Source organism: Apodemus sylvaticus, chromosome 1, assembly GCF_947179515.1.
Source record: "Apodemus sylvaticus chromosome 1, mApoSyl1.1, whole genome shotgun sequence".
Taxonomy (NCBI): domain Eukaryota; kingdom Metazoa; phylum Chordata; class Mammalia; order Rodentia; family Muridae; genus Apodemus; species Apodemus sylvaticus.
In genome coordinates, this window is record NC_067472.1 from 21,860,520 (window position 1) to 21,878,102 (window position 17,583).

A 17,583-nucleotide genomic window follows, 5' to 3' on the forward strand; every position below is an offset into this window, starting at 1 on the left:
GTGTATTTCAATTTTTGAATGATCATTATTTTCAGCATTATATTACCCAATAAAATCACATCAAAATCTCTTACAGACATTCTACAAACATCACAAGGTTAAAAGAGCTTGTTTTGTCTTATCATTGAGACAAAGTTCATTTGGACATGAGTTAAACATTGACGAGTTGATTGTACAAAGTCGACCAGACACAAAGTTTTGATTCTGTTGATGCATTATAAAGTTTCTGGAGTGCCTGATCAGACCTGCATCTCCATGGATGCAATTATTGTCTTGGTGCTCATCCTCTCCTGTCTGCTTCTCCTCTCACTGTGGAGACAGAGCTCTGCGAGAGGGAATCTCCCTCCTGGTCCTACTCCTCTCCCAATTATTGGCAATTTCCACCTGATAGATATGAAGGATATACGCCAATGCTTAACCAATGTAAGTATGCCTTATGCTCCTCAGGTACATGGCAAAGGGAGACAGAAATCATGCTGCTTTCATGACATTCTATTAGTGGAGAAAATATTCATAAAATGAGTATCAAGTAAAAAACTGTAAAGTTGTATGTTTGTTTCTGTCTTTTGCCTCCTGTTCTTGTCAGGATATAAGTAATCCTCTAAGTTCCAGATTTAAGAACATGAAATGCAGATTATTATTATATAGTATTTTTAAAAAACATTTTCTATTATTTTGACAAAATGTGAAGAGTAAGGAATAGTTCATAAATCAGAATTTAGATACTCATTTTTCTTGGAATGGACATTAATGTTGTTCTCTTGAAGAATTTACTAGTGTCTTATTGGAAGCAAATCCAATGTGTGTGAGCTCATATATGAAATAAAAGCCATAAAATGTGTGTGTTAGCATATGTGGCATTTTCCCAATCAGTTTTTGTTGTGATTTGGGCCTATGATGTTGAATAGCGAGAATGGATTTTTCTATGATGCTTCATGCTATGGTACACTTTGTATGATGCCCACTCTGTACATTTGTAAGAATAGATGAGAATGGAAGTGGAGCATTTGTGGTAATCTAAGGTTTTAAATTTGTACTTTTCATCACAGGGCTCTCTTAGTTTTAACAGGAAGTTTTTCCCAGACAGTTCTACAGCACTCATCTGGCTATTGAAGTCCATTTCAGTATGAAGTTATTGTGAGAGTGGTACTTAGTATCCAGTAATGAATAAGCAGTGTGTCAAATTTTAGTCTGTTTATTTGCAATAGAATCCTGGAGATAAATGTGGATATTTTACTTCAGTTTCTTTGTGTAACATGAAGAACAGATGACACTAGTATCTTAGTGTGATGACCCTTTTGTGTTAGTGTTTCAAAAGCCTGGGAGATTTTTCTGGCACACTATAGACCATCAATATAAAATAATCATCATAATGTAAAGAATTATACAGATTTTAAACTGAATTTTTCTGAATAAATATATTGTAGCACAAAACTCTCAAGAGACTAAATAGATTGACTCTATGGAATATACAACGACATTTTCACTAATATTTATATTTGCATTTCTTTCCAGTTTTCTAAAATCTATGGCCCTGTGTATACTCTCTATTTCGGCTCACAGCCTGCTGTGATATTGCATGGCTATGAGGTAATGAAAGAAGCCCTCATTGATCATGGTGAAGAGTTCTCCGGAAGAGGAAAATTCCCACTTTTTGAAAAATGTTCTAAAGGACAGGGTAAGTGTGTGTGTGAGTGTGTGTGTGTGTGTGTGTGTGTGTGTGCTTATGTGCATACTGTGTGGTTTTCCAGAGTGACCTGAAAGGTGGAGAGTAGAGGTCATGCTTGCTTGTCTGACATGGGATCGGACTTTATGGCTGCCACCATTAGTTCCATGTGTGTCTGGGATTTCCGGTGTCTGTTTTAATTTCTTCAGGCATTGGTTTTAGCCGTGGAGATGTATGGAGAGCCACAAGGCATTTCACAGTCAGTACCCTGAAGAATATGGGCATGGGAAAAAGGACCATTGAGAACAAAGTGCAAGAAGAAGCACAGTGGCTTGTGAAGCAACTGAAGAAAACCAATGGTAAGTGTCTTTGTGAATCTGATTTTTATATCTCAGTCTATGCATGGCTGTGAGTCATATTTTTTTATCTTATTCTAAGAATATTTTTCTAATGAGATGTCTTGAATATAGTTTTCATGATAACTTTTAATGCATTATGAATGATTAATTCCTCCAATCACAAGTGTCATTTGTTCTTGTCATACCCAAATGAGAGGATAATTATCAATGATAAATGTTACCATGTAAAAGTATGGGGCCTAGACCATGTAGCTTTTGTTCTCTCTCTCTCTCTCTCTCTCTCTCTCTCTCTCTCTCTCTCTCTCTCTCTCTCTCTCTTCTCTCTTTTTCTATCTCTCTTTCTCTATTTCTCTCTCTTTTTCTATTTCTTTCTCTCCATTCTTCCTTCTTCTTTTCTTTCTTTCTTTCTTTCTTTCTTTCTTTCTTTCTTTCTTTCTTTCTTTCTTTCTTTCTTTCTTTCTTTCTTTCTCTCTCTCTCTCTCTCTCTCTCTCTCTCTCTCTCTCTCTCTTTCTTTCTTTTTTCTTTTTTTCTTTTTCTTTTGTTTTTCAAGAAAGGGTTTCTCTGTGTAGCCCCTGGATGTCCCGGAACTCACTCTGCAGACCAGGCTGGTCTTGAACTCAGAAATCCACCTGTCTCTGCCTCCCAAGTGCTGGGATTACAGGCATGCGCCACCACTGCCCGGCTTCTTTCTTACTTTCTAAAGAGAAATTGATAGGACTTCTTCACACAAATTTTTAATTGTCCTTCTACAATCTTGTTTGTAGTTCTTGGTAACAGTGGTGTGATGGATTATTTTTATTTCTCAGCTTATTGTAATAGATTTTTACTAATTATTATATCTCTGATTTTAGCATGATTTCAAAATGTCATTAATATTTCTTCTTACAGAGCATTTAAACTTTTATTTTTAACCTCTATGGAAAACACACTTCAACACAAATATTCAATTTTTTTGACACATTGAAACTAGTAAAATGATTTATTTAAGAAACTCAAAACTATTTCATTGACTCTAGTATTTGCCTATGGGTCTTCAATCATAGAAGTCATATTCACCTTTATATGTTTTTGGTATTAGAAAGTTGATGGCTATTACTTTGGTAGCATGTGGGATGATACTTATCTATTTCTTTCAAGGAAGGAATTACATTATATATTTTTTAATTTCTACATGAATGCATTCGAATACTTTTTCTTCTAAATACAGTAACACAGAAACAGATTTTCTATGTGAATGGCATTCACACAACAAAATGTAACCTCAAAGTACTTTAGTTCATCCTTCTTCTTTAAAAGAATGCGATATCTTATATACTGTAAGGTATCAAATCCTGGTAGAACACCAGTAATCTCAAGGAATTCCACATGTTTAAATGTTCAACTTTATTACCTTGTATGACCCTTGTTTGAATTTACATAATTTAAGATCACCTTCAACATATCACAATTTTGATCCTTTCTCTACTGAAAGTAATATAAACAATCATGCTCTCATATGTTGATATTGTTTTTTGTTTCTGTCATAAAACAAAATTGGTATTGGGTTCAGCTGGCTTACAGGTTACAGTCCACCATTGAGGAAACCAATGTAGGACATCAAAGAAGGAACCTCAAGGCATTAACTGCAACAAAAAACATAAAGGATAGCTTCTCAGTGACCTATTCCACTTGTCTTTTTCACTTTTTTTTCCTTCTGCCCAGAATCACATGCCTAAGACTCACATTGCCTATAGTGGATTTAGCACACGTTCCTATCATCAGCATTAAAGGAAGAGAACAGAAAGCTATGATCCCAGTTTAGTTTCCAGCAGCAATTACTCAACAGAGGTTCCTTCTTTTGTGTTGACTGTAGTTTGTGTCAACTTGACTAAAACAAACCATCTTTAAAGGTGATTATTTAATTTCCTTACTTGTAAAATAAATCACATGGGCAATATATTGTGTATATTATAAACATTTGTAATATAATATCTTGATACTTGCTTGATGTAAAATATCTACACATTTAGGTTTTGCTTAAATATATTAAATGTGAAGTTTGGCCATGATGAATATTTACTTTCTTTTTTTTGTATTGGTTATTTTATTTATTTACTTTCCAAATGTTATCCCCTTTCCTGGCTTCCCCTTCTGGAAACCCCCTATCCCATTACCCCCTTGCTTTTATTAGGGTGCTTCCCCATGCATAAAATTGAATAATTATTTTCTTTATTGTTGCAATAGTACTAGATACTGGGTCGAGATCATGAACATATTTTTGTAACTGTAGGTTATACATTTTGGATTGCTTGCCCTTACAGCATTTATCACCTTCATTTTCTCCCATTATTTCTAATTACCACCAAGATTTTATTTTATTATACTTTCAAAATGAATATTGCAATGACATGTATTTCAAAGATAGTAAAACTCATTCTTTGAAAGATGAACATGCAAAAGTAAAGGGTGCATTTGTTTCATCATAGTGTTTGCTTTACGTTATATGGACATTAAAATTAAAGACTCTCATATCACTTATTCATATAAGTAAATCATGTCATAATTACACATTATAAATTCTGTACATTCATTCAAAAATCAAAAGAAAAAGAAAAAGGAAACAAGTGAGACTATAACAGCAATACTGAAATATAAAAAAGAAATGAAAAGAAAAAAGATTCTACTTATCTTGAAGGAAATATAAGATGCAGACTTGTGAGGTGCACAAGTCTTCACCAGGTAATCAGAAAAGGTATCTAATAGATATGCCATAAAAACATGTCAATGATTCATGTCATATTTGAATTTTCTATAAAATGTTTCCTATAAGTAAAGGAACACGTTTATGGGAGTAAGAAATTGATTGTGAAAATATTTAAGTGGTGCATTCTCAGACTGTCAGTGTACCAAAGGGAGAATCTATGGAGTTTGACAACAAAGATGAAGACAGTGATATTGATGCCATTTTTGAAAAGATGGATGCAACTTAGCTTAACAGTGTAATCCTGAAAACTGTTCTCCTTTCTCAGCTAGACGTACAACACTTATGTGCAAACACTGAAATGACTTAAGTCCTGTGTCCACAAGGATATCCCCACCCCACATCTCCTACCTTACCAGATCTCTAAACTCCCTGGGGTCTCCAGTATCTTGGGAATTAGATACATCTTCTCTGACTGAACCCAGACACAGAAATCCTCTACTGCATATTTGTTGGAGGCCTCATATTAGCTGGTATATGCTATCTAGTTGGAGTTCCCATTTCTGTGCATTGGTTGTGTGCAAATATCTGCATCTGATTCTTTCAGCAGCTCTTTGGAACTTTTGGAGGTCAGTCATGATAGGTTTCTTTTTGTCAACACTCCATAGGCTCAATAATAGTGTCTGGCCTTGGGACCTACCCTTGAAATGGATCCCACTTTGGGCCTGTCACTGGACTTCCTTTTCCTCAGGCTCCTCTCCATTTTCATCCCTGAAATTCTTTCAAACAGAAACAATTATGTGTCAGAGCTTTGACTGTGGGATGGCAACCTTATCCCTCACTTGATGCCCTGTCTTTTTGCTCGAGGTGGGCTCTATATATTGTCTGTCCCCACTGTCAGGTATTTCATCTAAGTTCCCTCTCTTTGAGTAATCCAAAAAGGTATTAGTGTGAGTCCTCTGTGAATAAGCACAGCGATCTTCAGGAAGTCCACACATATCATTGAACAACTGGTGTTTGCTTATTTATTGCATATTTATTTTGGAATACTAGTACCTTAACCTGTTAACAAGGGTAAATGTATGTGTTATTTTTAAGAAGTTTACAATTGTTTCCAATTTTCAGGCTTACCCTGTGATCCCCAGTTCATCATGGGATGTGCTCCCTGCAATGTCATCTGCTCCTTTATTCTCCAGAATCGTTTTGATTATGAAGATAAGGATTTTCTTAGCTTAGTAGGAAATGTGAATGAGTGCGTTAAAATTATGAGCTCTCCTGGGTCTCAGGTAAATCAAAGGTCTCTTACTTCTGAAAACACATGTACCATCTTTCTTTCTCACAGGTCAAAATCAATAGGGACATAGTAGTCATGCCACAAGTATCACAATTCTGACTATCATATTATGCAAAGAGTGTCTGAAATGGAGTTCAAAGCCTTTGGCTATACACGCAGTAAGGCTATGTAGCTCATGCCAGGATAGCTCAAGCTTGAGCTCTTATCCATGAATTTTCTCAGTGACTACTACAGAATCATTTGTAAAATAATTCTATTCGCTTCTACAAGTGTGGGCCATCACATATAGGACATTCTTCTACTATAAACAATTAAACTTTAAACTTTAAAACAATTAAACACATCTTTATCATACTACTAGGCAGGAAAACCTCAGTGCAGAAAGAACATTCTCTCAAAAAAGGAAGAGTATTAATGGAAATGAAAACTTTCAGGGAAACTGAGTAGTTACAGTTGTTCAATGGATGAGCTGGGATAATAGTTGACAAGGGGGAAGGTCAAAGGAAAAGAAAGATATTTAGTTCTTTGTGGACCATGTACATACATACTCACAGAATTGTCCTATCCTGCACTGGCATTGACTGTACACTTCAAATTAAATGATTGTATGATCATGCAGAAATTGTAATGTGGTATGGTGTGCTCTTGATTTCAGAGCATCTGGAAGCCCCACATACTTCTAAATAGATCTTACATGTCAGAAGCTGGTAGATAGAATTGAAATTCAGGCACTGGATTTCTTTGATATATCAGGTCGCCCCAAACTTTAACCTGCCATTATCACCTTAAAAGTGTGACAGTAATCTCTCTCACCTGGTTATTCAAAGTTGTAGAACGGAGTTTATTTGAATCATTGAGTAACTAACATGGACATTCTTTTCAGTCAAAAGATGTGTGAAAGTGGATATTTTTATTATGATCTTTGTTCATTTTCAGGAACTTTTCCTTCAAATCTATTAGAATGGAAAATTTTTATATATGTAAATAACCTACCTAAGATGAATTTCATCCATATTTTGATCTATCAATGAAAACAATCATGCATCATGTTAAAAATATATCTTAATTACTTCATTTCAGTTTATTTATTTAGTAAATTCTTGCATTTCTTCATAGGTTTTCAATGCATTCCCTATACTGCTTGATTATTGTCCAGGAAATCATAAGATATTTTTTAAAAAATATGCATGTATTAACAGTTACCTTTTGGAGAAAATAAAAGAACATGAAGAATCATTGGATGTTACAAATCCTCGGGACTTCATTGACTACTTCCTAATTCAAAGAAATCAGGTAAAGGGTTAATATATAATTAAAAATTAGAGACTTTATTGTGGATTTTAGAATTCATTGAATACTTACTGATTTGCAAGTGATGTTTAAAATAATGGAAGTATTATTTTAAAACCAATTTATTTTTTATTTCATGTGTGGGAGAAATAGTGTGAATTTGGTTTTCATTTTAAATCATTTATATATATATGTGTGTGTGTGTGTATATATATATATATATATATATATATATATATATATATATATATATATATATATGTTATGCTATAGATTTTGTTCCCTTCCTGGTACACCCTCTGACTGTTCCACATCCCATAACTTCTCCTTGCCCCCCTGTGTCCACGAGGATATCCCCACCCCACATCTCCTACGTTACCAGATCTCTAAACTCCCTGGGGTCTCTAGTCTCTTGGGGATTAGATACATCTTCTCTGACTGAACCCAGACACAGAAATCCTCTATTTTATATTTGTTGGAGGCCTCATATTAGCTGGTGTATGCTATCTAGTTGGAGTTCCTGTTTCTGTCCATTGGTTGCATGCAAATATTTGCATTTGACTCTTTCAGCAGCTCTTTGGAACTTTTGGAGGTCAGTTATGATAGGTCTCTTTTTTAAATTTTATTTATTTATTTATTTATTTTTATTTACATTGCAAATGATTTCCCCTTTTCTGGGTCCCCACTCCCCGCAAGTCCCATAAGCCCTCTTACGTCCCCCTATTCTTCCATCTACCTCTTCCCACTTCCCTGTTCTGGAATTCCCCTATACTCTTGCACTGAGTCTTTCCAGAACCAGGGCCCACTCCTCCATTCTTTTTGGACATCATTTAATTTGTGGATTATGTCCTGGGTATTCAAAGTTTCTAGGCTAATATCCACTTATCAGTGAGTGCATACCATGATTGATCTTTTGAGACTGGGTTACCTCACTTAGTATGATGTTCTCCAGCTCCATCCATTTGTCTAAGAATTTCATGAATTCATTGTTTCTAATGGCTGAATAGTACTCCATTGTATAAATATACCACATTTTTTGTATCCATTCCTCCGTTGAAGGACATCTAGGTTCTTTCCAGCTTCTGGCTACTACAAATAGGGCTGCTATGAACATAGTGGAGCATGTGTCCTTATTGCATGCTGAAGAATCCTCTGGATATATGCCCAGGAGTGGTATAACAGGGTCCTCAGGAAGTGACATGCCCAGTTTTCTGAGGAACCGCCAGACTGATTTCCAAAGTGGTTTCACCATCTTGCAACCCACCAGCAGTGGAGGAGTGTTCCTCTTTCTCCACATCCTCGCCAACACCTGCTGTCTCCTGAGTTTTTGACCTTAGCCATTCTGACTGGTGTGAGGTGAAATCTCAGGCTTCTTTGGATTTGCATTTCCCTAATGATTAATGATGTTGAACATTTCTTAAGGTGTTTCTCAGCTCTCCGAAATTCTTCATGTGAAAATTCTTTGTTTAGCTCCGTACCCCACTTTTTAATGGGGTTATTTGGATCTCTGGGTTCTACTTTCTTGAGTTCTTTGTATATATTAGATATTAGCCCTCTGTCAGATTTAGGGTTGGTGAAGATTCTTTCCCAGTCTGTTGGTTGACGTTTTGTCCTTTTGACAGTGTCCTTTGCCTTACAGAAACTTAGTAGTTTTATGAGGTCCCATTTGTCAATTCTTGATCTTAGAGCATAAACTATTGGTGTTCTATTCAGGAACTTTTCCCCTGTGCCCATGTCCTCCAGGGTCCTCCCCAGTTTTTTTTTCAATTAGTTTCAGTGTGTCAGGTTTTATGTGGAGGTCCTTGATCCATTTGGAGTTGAGCTTGGTACAAGGAGATAAGAATGGATCGATGCGCATTCTTCTGCATGCTGACCTCCAATTGAACCAGCACCATTTGTAGAAAAGACTACCTTTTTTTCCACTGGATGCTTTCAGCCCCTTTGTCGAAGACCAAGTGACCATAGGTGTGTTGGTTCATTTCTGGGTCTTCAATCCTATTCCATAGAACTGCTTGCCTGATATTGTACCAATACCATACAGTTTTTATCACTATTGCTCTGTAGTAGAGTTTAAAGTCTGGGATATTGAATCCCCCTGAAGTTCTTTTACGGTTGAGAATAGTTTTAGCTATCCTGAGGTTTTTGTTATTCCACATGAATTTGAGAATTGCTCTTTCTAGCTCTATGAAGAACTGGGTTGGGATTTTTATGGGAATAGCATTGAATCTTTAGATTGCCTTTGGCAAGATGGCCATTTTAACTATATTAATCCTGCCAATCCATGAGCATGGAAGGTTTTTCCATTTTCTGAGATCTTCTTCGATTTCCTTCTTCAGAGATCTGAAGTTCTTGTCATATAGGTCTTTCACTTGTTTGGTTAGAGTCACCCCAAGATACTTTATGTTGTTTGTAGCTATTGTGAAGGGGGTCATTTCCCTAATTTCTTTCTCAGTCTGCTTATCCTTTGAATATATAAAGGCTACAGATTTGCTTGTGTTGATTTTGTAGCCAGCCACTTTGCTGAAGTTGTTTATCAGCTGTAGGAGTTCTCTAGTAGAGTTTTTATGGTCACTTAAGTATACGATCATATCATCTGCAAATAGTGATAATTTGACTTTTTTCCAATTTGTTTCCCTTTGACTTCCTTCTGTTGTCTAATTGCTCTAGCTAGGACTTCAAGAACTATATTGAAAAGATATGGAGAGAGGGGGCAGCCTTGTCTAGTCCCTGATTTTAGTGGGATTGCTTCAAGTTTCTCTCCATTTAGTTTGATGTTGGCTACCGGTTTGCTGTATATTGCTTTTACTCTGTTTAGATATGGGCCTTGAATTCCTGTCCTTTCCAAGACTTTTAGCATGAAAGGATGCTGAATTTTGTCAAATGCTTTTTCAGCATCTAATGAAATGATCATGTGGTTTTTTTTCTTTGAGTTTGTTTACGTAGTGGATACCATTTATGGATTTCCGTATATTGAACCATCCCTGCATCCCTGGGATGAAGCCTACTTGATCATGGTGGATGATCGTTTTGATGTGTTCTTGGATTCGGTGGGCAAGAATTTTATTTAGTATTTTTGCATCGATATTCATAAGGGAAATTGGCCTGAAATTCTCTTTCTTAGTTGGGTCTTTGTGTGGTTTTTGTATCAGCGTAATAGTGGCTTCGAAGAAGGAGTTGGGTAGTGTTCCTTCTGTTTCTATTTGGTGGAAGAGTTTGAAGAGTATTGGTGTTAAGTCTTTGAAGGTCTGATAGAATTCTACACTGAAACCATCCGGTCCTGTGTTTTTTTTGGTTGGAAGCCTATCTATGACCCCTTCTATTTATTTAGGGGTTATGGGTCTGTTTAGATGGTCTATTTGATCCTGGTTTAATTTTGGTAATTGATATCTCTCTAAGAAAATTTCCATTTCCTCCAGATTCTCCAGTTGTGTTGAGTACAAGTTTTTGTAGTAGGATCTGATGATTTTTTGAATTTCCTCAGTTTCTGTTGTTATATCTCCGTTTTCATTCCTAATTTTGTTAATTTGGATACTATCTCTGTGCCCTTTGGTTAGTCTGGCTAAGGGTTTATCTATCTTGTTGATTTTTTCAAAGAACCAGCTTTTGGTCTTGTTGATTCTTTGTATGGTTCTCTTGGTTTCTACTTGATTGATTTCAGCCCTGAGTTTGATGATTTCCTGTCTTCTCCTCCTCCTGGGTGAATTAGATTCTTCTTGTTCCAGGGTTTTCAGTTGTTCCATTAATCTTCTAGTGTAAGCTCTCTCGAATTTCTTTTTGAAGGCACTCAAAGCTATGAGTTTTCCTCTTAGCACTGCTTTCAATGTGTCCCATAGATTTGTGTATGTTGTGCCTTCATTTTCATTAAATTGTAAGAAATCTTTGATTTCTTTCTTTATTTCTTCCTTGACCAAGGTATCATTGAGTAGAGTATTATTCAGTTTCCATGTGTATGTGGGCTTTCTGTTGTTTTTACTGTTACTAAAGACCACTTTTACTCCATAGTGATCTGATAGGAGGCATGGGATTATTTCAGTCTTCTTATATTTGTTGAGGTCTGTCTTGTGACCAACTATATGATCTATTTTGGAGAAGGTACCATGAGGTGCTGAGAAAAAGGTATATTCTTTTGCTTTGGGATAAAAAGTTCTATATATATCTGTTAACTCCAATTGGTTCAACGCTTAAATTAGTTTCATCATTTCCCTGTTTAGTTTCTGTTTTCCTGATCGGTCCATTGGTGAAAGTGGAGTGTTGAAGTCACCCACAATTATTGTGTTAGGTGCAATGTGTACTTTGAGCTTTAATAAAGTTTCTTTTATGAATGAGGGCACCCTTGTATTTGGGGCATAGATGTTCAGGATTGAGAGTACTTCTTGTTGGATTTTTCCTTTGACCAGCAAGTAGTGACCTTCCATGTCTCTTGATGACTTTAGGTTGAAAGTCAATTTTATCTGAAATTAGAATGGCAACTCTGGCTTGTTTCCTGGGACCATTTGCTTGTAGAATTGTCTTCCAGCCTTTTACTCTAAGGTAGTTTTTGTCTTTGACATTGAGGTGTGTTTCCTGTAAGCAGCAAAATGTAGGGTCCTGTTTACGTAACCAGTCTGTTAGTCTATGTCTTTTTATTGGGGAATTGAGTCCATTGATGTTAAGAGATATCAATGAGTAGTGGTTATTGCTTCCTAACATTTTTGATTTTAATTTTATATGTGTGTGGTTATCCTCTTTGGGTATGATGAAAGAAGCTTAATATCCTGCTCTTGCCAGGGTATAGTTTCCCTCATTGTACTAGTGCTCTCCCCCTATTAACCTTTGTAGGGCTGGGTTTGTAGACAAAAGCCGCCTATGTGCTCAGTTCCTGAGTGCAGGCAGACCCCTGGGGGTTTGCACCACCAGAAATCTAAGGCTCAGGGTGTTACAGTACCTAGTGATCCTTTTGTGTCCCTGCAGACAGCAAATATGGCTGCAGGGCTTCTCTCCTTCCACAGCTTCCCGAGCCCGGCCGGCTGGCAGACAAAAGCTGCCTAGGTGCTCAGTTCCTGAGTGCTGGCAGACCCCTGACGGTTTGCACCACCAGAAATCTAAAACTCAGGGTGTTACAGTACCTAGAGATCCTTTTGTGTCCCTGCAGACAGCAAGTTTGGCCGCGGTGCTTCTCTCCTTCTACATCTTCCTGGGCAGGACACAGGCCCCAAGCCCAGCGGGCTGGCAGACAAAAGCTGCCTAGGTTCCTGAGTGCAGGCAGACCCCTGGCAGTTTGCACCACCAGAAATCTAAGGCTCAGGGTGTTATAGAACCTAGTGATCCTTTGGTGTCCTGGCAGACAGCAAATATGGCTGATGATAGGTCTCTTTTTGTCAGAACTCCATAGCCTCAATAATAGTGTCTGGCCTTGGGACCTACCCTTGAAATGGATCCCACTTTGGGCCTGTCACTGGACTTCCTTTTCCTCAGGCTCCTCTCCATTTCCATCCCTGAAATTCTTTCAAACAGAAACAATTATGTGTCAGAGTTTTGACTGTGGGATGGCAACCTTCTCCCTCACTTGATGCCCTGTCTTTTTGCTCGAGGTAGGCTCTATATATTGTCTGTCCCCATTGTCAGGTATTTCATCTAAGTTCCCTCCCTTTGAGTACTTAGAATGTCTCACCTCCCAGGTCTCTGGAATAGAGTGAATTTATTAAATTGAGTATATTGCACTGTTCTTTGAATTAAAAGCACAAAGGAAACTTAAAATAATCATGCAGAATAGAATGATAAGACAAAGAGCAGATAAAATGAAATAAAACCCAAGGTGGTTATAAACAATAACTAGTTCTGGGTTAAAATGAACATTTTCACCACAATTATCTAGTGTGTGGGTCACTTTTATATCATATGTATTAGAAAAGATATGGACTAATTAGCAACAATAGACCCTGTAGAGGTTTTTAAGTGGATCATTGTGCTGCACCATTGGAAAGAGTCGGTGGATTAAAGATCTGAGGATGATTTTTAATGAATTTACCCTAGTGGGGTTAAAAAATAGATGACTATTGATAAGTTGTCAGGATTAACTATTGGCATTGTGTAATTTAGGAAAAAGACATTTTTCCCACAATTTATTTGACACTCTAATTTATAAAACAATTGATGACATTCAGGTTTGCTGTTAGCTGTCAGTTCTGTTCCTTTGCCTTTGTTTATATCTTTTGCTAGTGGTATAGTGTGACAGTTCCTCATTAATGAAGCTTATTAACACTATTTAAAATCAAGCACGGTGGGTCCCTGCACCATGCTACTTGTTTTTCAAGACTGGTTGGTCAATCAGCATCCTTTAAACTTCCATATGAATTTTAAGATTGGTTGTCAATTTATGTAAGGAGGCCAGTCTTTTTTCATGTAGAGATTGCCCTCTTCTATGTATGTTGAATTTTATTCAGTTTATAATAATAATAATGATAATAATAATAATAATATTTTTCCACAGTCCAGTTATTATTCCCTTCCAGGTCTGCCCTCTGACTATTCCTCACCACATATCTCCTGCTCTGTCTCTAAGAGGATGTTCCCACCTTCAATCCAGTACCCCTATAGAACTTTCCACACCTTGGGGCCTCAAGTCTCTGGAGGGTTAGGTGCATCTTTTCTCACTGGAGCCAGACCATGAAGTCCTCTCCTGTATATGTGTCAGGGGCCTCAGATCAGGTAGTGTATGCTGCATGGTTGTTGGCTCAGTGTCTGAGAGATCATGGGGATCCAGGTTAGTTGAGACAGCTTGTCTTCCTATGTGGTCACCCTCCTCCTCAGAATATTCCAGCATTTTTCCTAATTCAACCACTTGGCTCCCCAACTTCAGTCAGTTTTATTTTGGATGTAAGTATCTGCCTCTCTCTAGATCATCTGCTTGTTGGGCTTCTAAGTGGGTAGACCTGGTAGGCTCCTATCTGTGATCAGTAGAAGTGTAGCATCAGTAATAGTGTCAGGCCTTGGAGCACCACTTTGAGATATTTCCCAATTTTGGCCTGTCACTGGACTTCCATTTTTGTGTCTGCAATTCTTTTAGAAATGAAAAACATGGTTTCGAGGTTTTGAGTGTTTCATAGCCACTACATCCATCCACTTAATGTCCTGTCTTTCTAGTGGAGGTGGACCCTAAAAGTTTCCTCTTCCCACTGTAGGGCATTTCATCTAAGTCCCTCCTCTTGAATCCTGAGTGTCTCTCACTTTCCAGATCTTTGGTACATTCTAGATGAAACCCTGCCTCTTACCTTCTGAGGTTGCATATCTCCATTCTTTCTGCTGGTCCTCAGGGCTCCAGTCTTCTTTCCCACCCCAATACCTGATCATGCTCTCCTTTTCCCCTTCTGTGCCCTGTCCAATCCAAGTTCCTTCCTCCTTCTGCCTCTACCTGTGTTCAGTTATATACCCCATTGTTTTTTGATTGTGTTGTTTGTTCTTTTTTGGTGTGTAGTTTCTTGAATTCTTTATATATTTCGAATATTAGCTCTCCGTGGATGTGGGATTAGTGAAGAATTTTTAACAATCTGTAAGTTGCTTTCTTCTCTCTACCAAGTTAGATTGAGGCATCCTCACTTGGGCCTTCTGTTTGTTAACCTTCTAGAGTTTTGTGAAATGTATCCAAGTATTTCTGTACTTTTTTGGCTAATATCCATTTATTAGTGAGTCCTCGCCATGCATATCCTTTTGCCTCTGAGTTACCTCACTCTGGACAATATTTTCCTGTTCCATCCATTTGCCTGAAAAACTGATGATATCCTTGTTATTAATAGCTGTGTATCAGCACTCATGGCAAGAGTGCCTGACAAATACAGAGGTGGATGATCACAGTCAAGCATTGGACTTAACACAGGGTCCCCAGTGGAGGAGCTAGAGAAAGGACTGAAGGAGCTGAAGGTATTTGTAGCCCCACAGGAGGAACAACAATATGAACAAACCATAACACTGAGAGTTCAAGGGACTAAACCACCAACAGAAGAGTACACATAAAGAGACTATATGTAGTAGAGGATGTCTTTGTCAGACAAGAGGAGAGGCCCTTGGTTCTGTGAAGGATCAATGCCCCAATGTAGGGAAATGCCAGGACAGGGAAGCAGGAGTGAGTGGATTGGTGAGCAATAGGAGGGGGATTTGAAATGTAAATAAAGAAAATATCTAATAAAAAATTTAAAAAAATAGCTGAGAAGAATTCTATTTGGACATTTTCTGTATCCATTCTCCCTTTGAGGGACATTTGGTCTCTTTCCAGCTTCTGGCTATAACAATCAAGGGTTTTGTAAACATAGTGGAAGATGTGCCCTTGTGGCACTGTGGGGCATCTTTTGGTCATATGACCAATAGTGTTATAGCTTTGTCTTTAGGTATGCTTATTTCCAATTTCTGAGGAAAGTCCAGATTGATTTCCAGAGTGGTTGTACTAGTTTGTAATCCCTCCAGCAATGCAGGAGTGTTCCTCTTTCTCCACATTCTTGGTAACATATGCTGTTCCTTAAGTCTTTAACCTTAACCAAATTTTTTGGTGTAAGGTAGAATCTCAGGGTTGTTTTTATTTGCATTTCTGTTATGAGAAAGGACTTTGAATGTTTCTTTCTAGTCTTCACAAACATTTGAGATTTCTCTGTTGTGAATTCTGTGTTCAGTTCTATACCCCATTTTTTGATCAGGTTGTTTTGCTTTTGGTGTGTAGTTTCTTGAATTCTTTACATATTTTGGATACATATTTTGAATATTACTTCTCTATGGATGTGGGGTTAGTGAAGACTTTTAACAATCTGTAAATTCCTGATTTGTCTTATTAACTATGTCCTTTCCCTTATAGAAAATTTCCAGATTCTTGATGTCCCATTTATCAGTTCTTGATCTTATAGCTTGAGTCAATGGTGTTCTGTTTAGGAAAATTTCCCTTCTTATTTGCCAATGATTCCTAAACTCTTTCCCACTTTCTGTTCTATTAGATTCAGTGTATTAGTTTTTTATGTTGAGCTCCTTAATACACTTGTATGTGGAGTTTGTGCAAGGTGACAAATATGGATCTACTATCTTTTTCTAGATACAGGCTGCCAGTTTGATCAGCACCATATTTTGAAGATTATTTTTTCCGTTGTATATTTTTGACTTCTTTGTCAAAGATCAAATGTCTATAAGTGTGTGGTTTTATTTCTGGGTCTTCAATTCCTTTGCATTGATCAATGTGTTGCCTCTTTGCCAGTACTATGCAGCCTTTATCCCTCTTGCTCTGTAGTGTAGATTGAGGTCACTGGGCTAGTCTTTTATTGTTAAGTATTGTTTTCACTATTCTGTTTCTTTTTTCTTTTTTTGTGCCAATTTTTTAAAATTTATTGATATATTTATTTACATTTCAAATGATTTCCCCTTTTCTGGACCCCCACTCCCCAAAAGTCCCATCAGTCCCCTTCCCTCCCCCTGTTTTCCCACCCAACCCTTGCCACTTCCCTGTTCTGATTTTGCTCTACACTGCTTCACCGAGTCTTTCCAGAACAAGGGGCCACTCCTCCGTTCTTCTTGTATCTCATTTGATGTGTGGATTATGTTTTGGGTATTCCAGTTTTCTAGGTTAATATCCACTTATTAGTGAGTACATACCATGATTCATCTTTTGAGTCTGGGTTACCTCACTTAGTATGATGTTCTCCAGCTCCATCCATTTGCCTAAGAATTTCATGAATTCATTGTTTCTAATGGCTGAATAGTACTCCATTGTGTATATATACAACATTTTTTGCATCCACTCTTCTCTTGAGGGATACCTGGGTTCTTTCCAACTTCTGGCAATTATAAATAGGGCTGCTATGAACATAGTGGAACATGTATCCTTATTACATGCTGGGGAAACTTTTGGGTACATGCCCAGGAGTGGTATAGCAGGATCTTCTGGAAGTGAGGTGCCCAGTTTTCTGAGGAACCACCAGACTGATTTCCAGAGTGGTTGTACCAATTTGCAACCCCACCAGCAGTGGAGGAGTGTTCCTCTTTCTCCACATCCTCGCCAACACCTGCTGTCTCCTGAATTTTTAATCTTAGCCATTCTGACTGGTGTAAGGTGAAATCTCAAGGTTGTTTTGATTTGCATTTCCCTAATGAGTAATGAAGTTGAGCATTTTTTAAGATGTTTCTCCACCATCTGAAGTTCTTCAGGTGAGAATTCTTTAACTCTGTACCCCATTTTTTAATAGGGTTGTTTGGTTTTCTGGAGTCTAACTTCTTGAGTTCTTTATATATATTGGATATTAGCCCTCTATCTGATGTAGGATTGGTGAAGATCTTTATTCTCAG

General features: G+C 37.4%; 1 protein-coding gene across 1 annotated transcript in view; it reads left to right on the top strand.

Moving 5' to 3' along the window:
- Nucleotides 1-255: 255 nt before the first annotated feature.
- Nucleotides 256-17,583, top strand: part of LOC127676902 (cytochrome P450 2C40-like) — a 46,726-nt gene continuing 29,398 nt past the window's right edge. Inside the window, exons 1-5 of the mRNA XM_052172325.1 lie at nt 256-423; nt 1,516-1,678; nt 1,876-2,025; nt 5,832-5,992; nt 7,117-7,293. Of these exons, the coding sequence (XP_052028285.1) occupies nt 256-423; nt 1,516-1,678; nt 1,876-2,025; nt 5,832-5,992; nt 7,117-7,293 (819 nt within the window). The remainder of the gene's footprint in view (nt 424-1,515; nt 1,679-1,875; nt 2,026-5,831; nt 5,993-7,116; nt 7,294-17,583) is intronic.